Consider the following 11,420-nt stretch of genomic DNA (forward strand, 5'->3'; position numbering starts at 1 on the left):
AGCGGAACCCTAAAGGGAAGGAACCCTAAAGGGAAGGGTGCTGAGAGCGCATGGAGGTGGGCGTGAGAGGCCCGGCCAGGGTGCAGCTCGGGACCCGGGTCCCACGCCCCCCCAGGCCGCCGGGTCTCCTCTGAGCTTCAGCTGGGCCCTCGACAGGAAGGGCTCTGACTCCTGGAAATGGCCTCGCTCCTCCCCTCTCCCTCGGTCCCCTCGAGCTGAGAGTTTTCCTCCTCCCCCGCCAGCCTGTCTCTTCCACATGGGGTGTGAGCTCACACGTCTCCACATGTCTGACCCCCGCTCCCTCCTCAGGCGTCGCACAGCCCGTGGGAGCAGACGGGTGACCTGGCAGAAGACCGAGAGCAGTAATAGGGCCGCAGGGGTCCCTGCGCTCTGGACAGACTCCTCTTAGGAGTGTTTATTCAAACCAAATACCTTCTCTCCCTTGACCTTTCCAGGCAAACCTGTGTTTCCTCCCCCAGCTTCACTTGGGCTGCTATGTGTGTAGCTTTATGTTGTCTGTGTAGGATTGCCATCGGTGGGACTGACTGCTTTGAACCACGCAGGCCATGTGCCAGATAGCCTTCTGAAAGCGCACTACGTCTTGATCACGGTCTAAGGAATGTTAGTCGCTTAGCTGATATTTAGAAAAGGGAAGGCCCCATTTTAAAAAATATATATTTTTATTGATTTCAGAGAGGAAGGGAGAGGGAAAGAGGTAGAAGCATCAGTGATGAGAGAGAATCATTGATCGGCTGCCTCCTGCACACCCCCTACTGGGGATCGAGTCCCAATCCAGGCATGTGCCCTGATGGAGAATCAAACCGTGACCTCCTGGTTCATAGGTCGATGCTCAACCACTGAGCCACACCAGCTGGGCACCCATTTTTTTACTATTTAACTCTGAATTTACATCTTTGAAATTGCCAGGTCACCTGGCTTTTCTGTCTGACTTCTCTGGAATAGGAAAGAAAAGATTTGAAGTGTCTCACCTGATGTGCCCATCAAACTCTTGTTTTTTTCTGATTGTGTGTAACCTGCTGTAGCTAAAGTGCTCCAAACGCGTGGTCTGGAGCATTCTGGTTCCGTGGTTACTAGCGTCCTCAGTGTTGCTGTCAGTCCTCCCACTGAAACAGTCCGGGCGAGCGCTGAGGGAGCTGGGAGCGGACCCGCTGGGCAGAGCGTGTGGTTCGCATGAGTCCCTGATGTCTTATCACACGGGGTGGCATTGATGGGAAGGCCGGGCCGGAGTTTCGAGTTCTCTCGATAGGATTGAGCTGGGCAGTGATACTGTTATAAGGAACATGTTAAGATAGTCCCCTGTTCTCAAATTAGAAAAAAACGTCCCCATGGAAATATGTACTGATGCTGTGCACTGATGTGAGATGTTCTGATCAGATGCCTTTTAAATGTTGACTTGATTTTAAGGGAGGCCACGAACCCAGGATGCTCCTCTCCCATCACTTGCAAATGTCCCCACCCCGTGGGAAAACCCACCCGGATTCTGTGTGTCGGTTTCTTTTCTGCTTTACGCCTTCGTTGACTCCAATTAGCCATTAAAAGAAAGTAAGTGCTCTGCGTCGTCTGCTGGGCGTGTTCCGCCTGACGTCATCGACGGCCGGCTGGGACACAGGCGTTAGCCCGTGGTGGGCTGGGAACCAGCCCCCAGATGAAGCCCGATGGCCGTGTGCTCACGCCTGTGGTGTTAACACCTCCGGCTGGGCTGACTTAACGTCGAGGCGCTGTCACGGCACTGAGCTGCGAGGTGCGTAGTCGGATGCAGTGCCTCCCCGTCCTGGTGACCCCCCACAGAACCCTGACTCCGCACTGGACCCGTGGGAGCAGAGAGCCCAGGCTTCCGGCCCGCCCGCATTGGTTTCCCGTCCAGGATTCATGAATGTGAACTGAAAGGCGCTGTCTGCTCAGAGCCCAGTGGGAGTGACTCGTAGTAGTTTACACGGGGAACTGCATTCCCGTTCCCGTCCGTGCCACAGGGACGCCCACAGGGGAAGAAGCATTTGTGCTTGGCCTGAAGAGGAGCGTCTGTCAGTAGGGCGGGAAGGGAAACGTGGGCACAGTGGTTCGCACATGGAGCACAGTGTGGGGCCCCAGGGGTGTGTGCGTGTGTGCACTTGTGTGTACATGTGTGCGCTGCGTGTGCTTGTGTGTACACGTGTGTGTGTGTGCGCGTGCATGTGTGTGCGTGCAGACCCCAGAATGGAAACACTCACCCAGTACTTTGGGAAGGGATTGTGAGGCTCTACTGAACTGCCCACCCATTGTCGCCGCCACGAGGAAGAACAAACACCTCAGTCAGCGGAGGCGGTGGAGGAGAAATAGGACAGGTGCGGTCAGTAGTCTGTCACCCGCTGGAACGTCAGAGGGCGAGAGGCCAGGTGGGCCTGACACTTCCATCCGGGCTCCCCCTCCTTCCTCCTGTGTGTCACTCTGTGCCATGCGCACACTCTGTGCCATGCACACGCTCTGTGCCATGCACACGCTCTGTGCCACATGCACACTGTGCCATGCGCACGCTCTGTGCCATGCACACGCTCTGCGCCACGCACGCTCTGTGCCACGCACACACTCTGTGCCACGCGCGCTCTGTGCCACGCACGCACTCTGTGCGCACGCGCGCTCTGTGCCATGCACACGCTCTGTGCCACGCACGCTCTGTGCCATGCACACACTCTGTGCCACGCGCGCTCTGTGCCATGCGCGCTCTGTGCCATGCGCGCTCTGCGCCACGTGCGCGCTCTGTGCCATGCGCACGTTCTGGTGCTGAGACAGCGGGTGCGTCAGCATCAGGCCCTGCAGCAAAGCCAGCTGCACCGAGGCCTGCGGGCCACAGCTGCCTGTGCCTGAGGCGGCAGGGACCCTGGGCACTGCCAGAGCCACTCTGAAAGCTGGAGGGCGCCTCGGGGGGCTCGGCGCTATTCCAGGGGGAGACTCGCACACAGACACACCTCCAGTGAACACGGAACTGCGTCTAGACCACGCAGTTCTGAGCATACTTGGCAAGGACTGCATGAGGACATTCACACCTTCATACTCTCCCGGCAAGATTAAGGCTTGGTCTTGGAATTCCTCAAAAAACGTGACTGTTTGCTAAGTATTGGAGCTCTATCGTCTTGCTCTGACTGCCACAGTGGTCACCTGTGAGCTAGTGAGGATTAGCTGATAGGTCGTCAGTCCGTCTGTGTGACCTATTTCACGTATTTAGACTATGTGGGTACGTGGCTCTCAGGCCCACCCATGGCTGTGAGGTTCTCGGGTGTCAGGAGTCACATGAGGGGCAGGGCCCACATGGGGGGCAGGGGCCACACGGGGGGCAGGGCCCCTCCACCGGGGAAGAGCTGTCCCGTCTGCAGTGCGCCCTTCTCTGCCTTGCGATGCTCCATGTCTCGGACCAGACGGCGGCTCCAGAGGGCTCTGCTTATAACGAAAGGAGGGGCCTCACTGGTTTTTAAAAACTTAGCTGTGGATTGAGAATAAGTAGTAGAATTACGAGATGAAAGAAATCTGAGCATTTTTTAATAACGTCTATTTGGCATTTACTTAGAATTCTGAGAGTGTTTTCTTTGTCAGCTGCCTGGTGCCTGTGCTCTCCCCACCCCCACCCGCCATGACTCCGTGTCGCGCGCATCTGGTAACCATAGCTCAGGCGAGACTTTAACGCTTCTGCCCCTGGGAGCCCTTGCCGACCCCAGGAGGCGCCTCTGAGGCTGAGAAAGGCTCCGACCTGTCTCTCTCCCAGGGAGGAGCCCGAGGCGCCGTCCGCAGTCCGCGTGGGCTTCGTCACCTACAACAAAGTGCTCCACTTCTTCAACGTCAAGAGCAACCTGGCGCAGCCGCAGATGATGGTGGTGACCGACGTGGGCGAGGTCTTCGTGCCCCTGCTGGATGGTTTTCTTGTCAACTATCACGAGTCCCAGTCTGTGATTCACAAGTACGTGCGCTGCTTCCGACATAGTTGCCCAGCAGGTCTGCTTTGCTTAGATTCAGTCACACGTCGTTTGCTTTTGCCACGAGCCGCGGTGTGAATGGGGTTATAAACCTCCGCCGTCGCTGTCAGCTCACCCAGCCCAGCCCTCTGCTCTTTGCGGGGAGGTCACGGGGCAGGCGCTGCCTCTGTGGGTGCTTGTGTCCCGTGATCACCGCAATGACGAGAGAAATACTCAGGAATGTGCAGCCCGAATGATGGGAAATGTAGAGGATAGGAAACATCTACAAAGAGCAGGATTCCGTAAATGTTCCTAACGAATCGTCCATTTTGGTGCCAAACCGCACCAGCCGTGATTCCCTGGGAACGACCCCGAGACCCACCCTGGGGTTGGGGCAAAGCACGCCGGGTGTCGAGGTCGGAATGTGAGGGTTGGTTTGGTGCCGGCTGTTACAACCGCCTGTGCTCCTGCTCCGCAGTTTACTGGACCAGATCCCGGAGATGTTCGCCGACTCCAACGAGAACGAGACCGTCTTCGCGCCTGTCATCCAGGCCGGCATGGAGGCCCTGAAGGTGAGGGGCTCTTTCAGTTGCTAGTAAATGCGGTTCAAACCAGACACCCACAAAGGAAGTCCCACCAGGAAAGGAAAAGCCACCTGTGTCAGCCCATGGCGGCTGCTGGCCGCTGTTCCGGACTCGCCCACAGGCCTCGGGGAAGTGGCCCAGCACGTTCACATCCCCCTGCGTCCCAGCCTCTGATCTGTCAGGGCTTCCAGCTTAGCTCCTCCTGTTGGCGTTTATGAACGTTATACCGTCCATTCAAAATATTTCAACAGGATCTGAACTTCCAGACCCAAAGGAAAAACTCCCTCTCCCCCCTCTCCTGGGGCCTGTGACTGTTGGTGACAGATGGGGGGGTCCCGGGGCCTTGCCCAGTGCCCGGCAGGTGCAGGTGCAGGTGCAGGCAGTGCCCTGCTTTGTGAGGCAGCGTCAGGGCACGGCCCTGCCTCCGTGCTCCGAGCTCCTCCCGTGTGCTAGCAGACGTGGCTCAGCACGGGCATGGCGTCGTCCCCTGGATCCCACAAAGGTGGCAGAGAGTCCCCCCTGAGCCCGTGCAGACCTGCTGGAGGCGCCTCCCCTCCCGTGGGAGGTACACTGGGCCCTACCGGACGCCAGGCGAACCCAGAGGCGATCGGCAGACAGTGGGCAGGAGCGCAGAGCGCGGGCTTGTCGCCACGTGGAGGCCTGACGGGACGGTCTCGGCTTCCCAGAGCCCCGCGCTGTCCCGTGAGGCTCCACGCGGTTCCTGCTGCGTGTGCTTCACCTGCAGCGTCCGACACGACACTCATAGCTCAGCTCTCACATCTCACTTGGCAAAGAACTGACTCCGAGTGGGCGCGTCCTCCCCTTGAGCCCACACGGAGGGTTGGCAGGAAGCTGGGCATGGCCTCAGCGGCCACTCTCTGGTCGGTCACTGGTGGGGCGTGATCCTGATGGGCGTCTGCATCTGATTTCAAGATGTGGCATCACATTCCCTCCACGAGGGCCCATGGAGCCCCAGGCGAAGGGCCCGGGCCCCTGGGGCTGGAGGGGCCACACAGAAGGTCAGGGGTCCTTCCTCACGCAGCCTGGGTCTGCAGGAGGCAGCAGGAGGCGTGGGCTGGGCTGCGGCTCTGATTGCCCAAGCGCAGTCCTACCCACAGAGGAGAGTGTGACACAGACCGTGGGGCCCGGGCAGACGCCGCGGCTCAGCTCTGTCCTCAGAGCGCAGGACCTTCTCCACGGGCAGAGGGTCAGATCGGGAACCACAGTGTGTGCAGCGGTGCAGGGGCAGCTCACCTCCCCGCTCCTTCCTGCCCCTGTGCCCGCCCTCGCCCTCGCCCCCCAAAGGACCTGGCTCCTCCTGTGCCGGGAGTCTCCAGGGCTCTCAGGAGAAAAGCCCAGCTGTGGCCAGGGCCTGGCTGTTACTCAGACACACGCTCTGGGGCTCATGCCAGGCGGGGGCGAGGCACGCGGGAGGCGCGAGGGGCCCTCGCATGGCGGTCAGGCTCGCTTGGTCAGTGGCTTCCTGGCACCGTGAAGCAGATTCTAGACGCTCTCACGGCCGGATTCGCTTCCATGGGGCCGGGGTCACCCTTCTGTTGCTCCCGATGCTCAAGACAGAGTCTAGGCACACGCTTCTCCTGCGTCATCTTCCTGGGGGCGGGTCCTGTGTGTGCTGTTGCCACACACCTCAGCGTTCTTTTTCTTTTTCTCTTAATATATATTTTTATTGATTTCAGAGAGGAAGGGAGAGGGAGAGGGAGATAGAAACACCAATGATGAGAGAGAATCATGGATCGGCTGCCTCCTGCACACCCACACTGGGGATGGAGCCTGCAACCCGGGCCTGTGCCCTGACCAGGAATCGAGCCCTGACCTCCTGGCTCACGGGTGATGCTCAGCCCCTGCGCCGCGCCCTGGGCTGCACGGCGGCGTTCCTGTGCTTCCTTCCTGACGGGCCGCTTCAGGGTTAGTCCATGTTGACCCAGTTTCTCAAGAGGGTCTGCTGCGTCATGTCCGGGAGTCCTGTCACTTCCTTTGGCGCCATGAGTCCCTGGTCCTGAGACACTGCTGTTTGCTCAACACCATAACACACAGCCAGTTGTTAAAGCCTCGCGGGGTGCAGGCTGCATTTCCACATGGGCTCTGTCGTTTCTCAAAGCCTCGGGTCCCCATGTCTACCGGGGGGCGGGGCTGGACCTGCCCGGGGACGCAGGCTGCTGTGAGGTTCGCTGACGGTTGCAGTGCGGGCTCGTGGGCGGCACTTCCGTTTCATGGACTTGCTGGTCCCTAGAGTGAGGCCTCCCGTGCCCGTTGCAGGCTGCTGACTGCCCCGGGAAGCTGCTCATCTTCCACTCCTCCCTGCCCACGGCCGAGGCCCCCGGGAAGCTGCGCAACAGGGACGACAAGAAGCTGATCAACACGGACAAGGAGAAGGTGGGTGCCAGCTGCCCCGCAGCGCCCCGCCCGCTCTCGGGGTGCAGGAGGCTGAGGGTCGCAGTTACGGAGGAAGAGTCCTGTCCTGGAGACACTGCTGTGAGCTGCAGCCACACTGAGTGGGGTCTGACTGTCTTCATAGGAGCCACGTAGGAGACAGGTGACGGACGGTTGTAGGACGGAGGAGCTGGGGAGACGGGGGCAAAGGCAGAGGCACAGGGGCTGCTCCTGTGCGGACACTCAGTCTGCTCTGCTCACGCCCGCGATGCGCAGCCTGGGGAGGGGGGGTCTGTGGGCAGGACAACACCCGAGCCAGGACCTGTGACCTCGACCAGGATGAGGGAGGGCGGGGAGCAGCTTCGCAGGTCGTGTCGGAAGGTCAGAGGTCACAGCGTGTCAGACACACCCTCTCCCGCCGGCCGGCCGTGCCGCTGCACTGATGGCTGTCACCCACCCGTGAGCAGTTCGCTGTGCACAGAAGCAGGTTCCGTTTCCACGGAAGCACGTCCAGTGAGAATGCAACAGGGATTCGCAGTGTGAGCCCAGCCGTGCTGTGGCTCACGCTCCTTCCCTCCTTCCGCGCCTCTTCCCGCAGATCCTTTTCCAGCCCCAAACCAGTGTCTACGACTCGCTGGCCCGGGACTGCGTGGCCCACGGCTGCTGCGTGACGCTCTTCCTCTTCCCCAGCCAGTACGTGGACGTGGCCTCCTTGGGCCTGGTGCCTCAGCTCACGGGAGGGACCCTTTACAAGTACAACAACTTCCAGGTACGGCAGCCACGTGTGCCCCGGGGTGTCTGCGGCCTTTCAGTCTGATGCCCAGGTCCGACAGAGGGGAGCTCAGAGCCATGGGTGCTCCCCTCCCCCGGCCCCATCCACCCCCATGTCCGAGTGTCTGCGACGCTGAGCTCAGGCAGCCGGGAGCTGAACACCCGAGGTGGGACTTGAAATAAGACCTTTCTGTTCTGTGTATTTAGACACCCACCCCCATGTCCGAGTGTCTGCGACGCTGAGCTCGGGCAGCTGGGAGCTGAACACCCGCGGTGGGAAAATACACTTGAAATAAGACCTTTCTGTTCTGTGTATTTAGACAGTTTTAAAAGTAACAGCATATTTGTTCTAAATTGTTACGATTTGGGGGTCAGTTCATGGCCCTGTCCCTTCTGAGAGTGGAGAGGAGCGAGTGTCGGCGCTGTAACAGACACTTGGTGGGGACACAGGCGGGACGCCAGGCACAGGCGGGCACAGCACGCGCTTCTCCTGGGGACACGGGGCCCTGGAAACGGGCCATATCGAGGGCAGATGTGCCGCCGCCTCCCCAGGAGGGTGCAGGAGAGGCGCAGCTGTGCCCACGGTTCCTCCCCCCAAACTTACTAATCACATCAGCCCCTGCCCCACCTGACAGAGGGTCAGGGCCTCCGACTTACGTCCCTGCACCTGGGAACGTGGAGTGGGCGCCAGCGTCCCCAACGTAACGACAGATGTTAGTCACTGTCTGCTTTCATTTATCATCAATAGTTACCTTAAATCACCTGCCCCTATTAATATCATGAACTAGTTAAAGGACTCGGTGAGACCAAAGACTGAGCATGAAATAAAGTTGAAAAAGTTTTAAGAGCCCTAGTCAGTTTGGCTCAATGGATAGAGCCTGTGGGCTAAAGGGTCCCGGATTCGATTCTGGTCAAGGGCACTTGCCTGGGTTGCGGGCTCAATCCCCAGTAGAGGGGTGCAGGAGGCAGCCGATCAATGCTTCTCTCTCATCATGGGTATTTCTATCTCTCTACCTCTCCCTTCCTCTCTGAAATCAATAAAAATAATTTTTTTAAAAAAGCTTTAAGAACCCTTTCTAAGATTTCTGGATAAAGTAGGTTTGAATTAAGATTTTAAAAACGAGTTGCTATGCTTCACTGCCATCTGGTGGGCATGGCTCTTGCTTCATCTTCTCAGATGCACTTGGACAGCCAGCAGTTTCTGAATGACCTCAGGAACGACATTGAGAAGAAGATAGGCTTCGACGCTATCATGCGGGTCCGCACGAGCACAGGTACTTTCCTTCACGCTGGCTTCGGTCTCTGGTATATTGTTTCCTCCATACGTTCCTGACAGGCCAGCGAGCCAAACGGTGACATACGGAGAAGCAACGTCTCCCTCTCCCTTGTCCTCAGGTTTCCGAGCCACTGACTTCTTCGGTGGGATCGTCATGAACAACACGACCGACGTGGAGATGGCGGCCGTCGACTGCGACAAGGCGGTGACGGTGGAGTTCAAGCACGACGACAAGCTCAGCGAGGACAGCGGGGCCTTGATCCAGGTGCCAGCTTCCGTCCCAGCTCCTCCATCCTCGCAGGGGGGCGGGGACCCACTCTGTCCTCCATCCCCGCAGGGGGGCGGGGACCCGCTCTGTCCTCCATCACCGCAGGGGGGCGGGGACCCGCTCTGTCCTCCATCACCGCAGGGATGGTGGGGACAGAGGCCTCGCGGGTCTTGGGGAACCCGCTCTTTCCCCAGAGGCAGGGATGGTGGGGACAGAGGCCTCGCGGGTCTCGGGGAACCCGCTCTTTCCTCAGAGGCAGAGGCGGCAGGTAGCACCTCCCCGTGCTCCGCACTCCGATGCTCCCCTGTTGTCTGTATCCGTAGCAACCGCGTCACTGCCTGAGAGCCCAGGGACCGTGGTCAGTGTCAGGGCATCAGCAGGCCAGGCCAGGACTTGTTGTCGGGGTCAGCACCGCCACCCGGGTCTCTTGCCCCTGCCGTACGCCAGGCACCGGGTTCTGAGCAAGCATAAGTGGGACTGGGCGTGGGGATCAGCAAGACCAACTAGACGCCCTGGAGACATGCCCAGGGTCCTCGTTTGCACCCCAGCGTCACCCTCAGAGACGGGGAGAGGCTGCCCGCGTGAGGAGGAGCTCCCTGACGTTTGCGCTAAACCACAGGCCTCGGGGAAAGGGTGCTGCTCGCCTCTGCAGCTCGCCGGCCCCATGGGCTTGAGCGTCCAGCGCATGTTTCTGAGGGAAGGGAGTACGGAGGCCGCGGGATGAGGCGCAGGTTTCTAAGGGAAGGGGGTACGGAGGCCACGGGACGGAGGCATGGCTTCTCCTGTCCCTGCGGTGAGATCTGAGCCGGGGGATGGAGGGGATTCAGGCTGGCAGCTCCCTGTGCAGCCAATTACAGGGTGGGCTTCTCCCCGAAGCCCTGAAGGCAGCCCAGGGCGTGGCACCTGCCGTTCCTTTGGGGGCCGTAGAGGAAACCCTGGGGGGAGGAGAGGGCTTGCAGCCACAGTCTAACCCGAGGCCAGGCTGGGGGTGCGTGCTCACGGCCTCCCTGTCCTGCCCGCAGTGCGCCGTGCTCTACACCACCATCGGCGGCCAGCGGAGGCTGCGCATCCACAACCTGGCCCTGAGCTGCAGCGCGCAGCTGGCCGACCTCTACAAGAGCTGCGAGACGGACACCCTCATCAACTTCTTCGCCAAGTCAGGTGAGCTTTGCTGCGCCTCGCCCGGGCCAGGGCCCTCCGGACCCCCCGGGATTCCCCGGCTACCGAATCCATGGCTGCTCAAGGCCCGCGTGTGGATGCACAGATGGTGGGGTGCTGGCATACAACCTGCACACACCCCTGTAGACTTGAGTCCCCTCGGGGGACCGTCCAGAGGCCCCGTCCAGTGCAGATGCCGTGGGACAGCCCTGCTGCCTCGCTAGGCAGTGAGGACGAGGATGGCCCTGTGCACCGGCCTCGCTGGCCTGACTACACAGGACATGCCAGCAACTGCATCGCTTTTTTTAAGTTTTCCATCCACGGTTGGTTGAATCCGCGGATGTGGGACCTGTGAATCCGCAGGCGGCGGTGACCAGTCAGCCTGGTGGCTGGTGCAGTCGTAGCGACAGGCGCTGTGCTGGTGCAGCCTCTGTGGGCCAACGCAGGATTTATAAGCACACGTGGGGGGGGGGCGGGGGCGACCAGCCAGCATCAGTGAAGACGGCCCTGACACACTGATCGCTGTGCAAACCACGGGGACTGCGAAATGCAGAGGCCAGGGGTGAGCGCCCCACCCCCCAATCCCAGTGGAGACTCTGACGAGGGTTTAGGAGAAACAGCCTCCAGCCACAGGAACCAGGGTGTCCGCAGGCGCCTCCTCTCTGGGTGCGGTTCCACGTCGCGTCCTGGGGAAGTCGGATGTCCGGCCTCTCGCTGTGGCCGTGTTCTCCCTGGCGGGCGGCACGCTGCGTCAGGAGGCGCTAGCGAAGGGGCTGGCACTTCACAGGCTGCTCGTCCCTGTCTGGTCTGCGGGGACGGCAGTTGGTGATTTCCGTCCCATGTGAAGGGATCCGTTTCTGGGCTAAACGCACCCTCGCTCTGTTTGTGCTGACAGCTTTCAAGGCGGTTCTGCACCAGCCCCTGAAGCTCATCCGGGAGATCCTGGTCAACCAGACCTCGCACATGCTGGCGTGTTACCGCAAGAACTGTGCCAGCCCGTCCGCCGCCAGCCAGGTGAGCGCTGCCCCGGC

General features: G+C 60.2%; 1 protein-coding gene across 1 annotated transcript in view; it reads left to right on the forward strand.

The window, feature by feature from the left end:
- The window catches only part of SEC24D (SEC24 homolog D, COPII coat complex component), a 61,560-nt gene that overhangs the window by 37,896 nt on the left and 12,244 nt on the right, over positions 1–11,420 (forward strand). Inside the window, exons 11-18 of the mRNA XM_005864571.2 lie at positions 3,755–3,946; positions 4,420–4,513; positions 6,803–6,919; positions 7,515–7,685; positions 8,865–8,961; positions 9,083–9,228; positions 10,254–10,392; positions 11,285–11,403. Of these exons, the coding sequence (XP_005864633.1) occupies positions 3,755–3,946; positions 4,420–4,513; positions 6,803–6,919; positions 7,515–7,685; positions 8,865–8,961; positions 9,083–9,228; positions 10,254–10,392; positions 11,285–11,403 (1,075 nt within the window). The remainder of the gene's footprint in view (positions 1–3,754; positions 3,947–4,419; positions 4,514–6,802; positions 6,920–7,514; positions 7,686–8,864; positions 8,962–9,082; positions 9,229–10,253; positions 10,393–11,284; positions 11,404–11,420) is intronic.

Source organism: Myotis brandtii, unplaced genomic scaffold (assembly GCF_000412655.1).
Source record: "Myotis brandtii unplaced genomic scaffold, ASM41265v1 scaffold1888, whole genome shotgun sequence".
In the NCBI taxonomy this organism is placed as follows: Eukaryota; Metazoa; Chordata; class Mammalia; order Chiroptera; family Vespertilionidae; genus Myotis; species Myotis brandtii.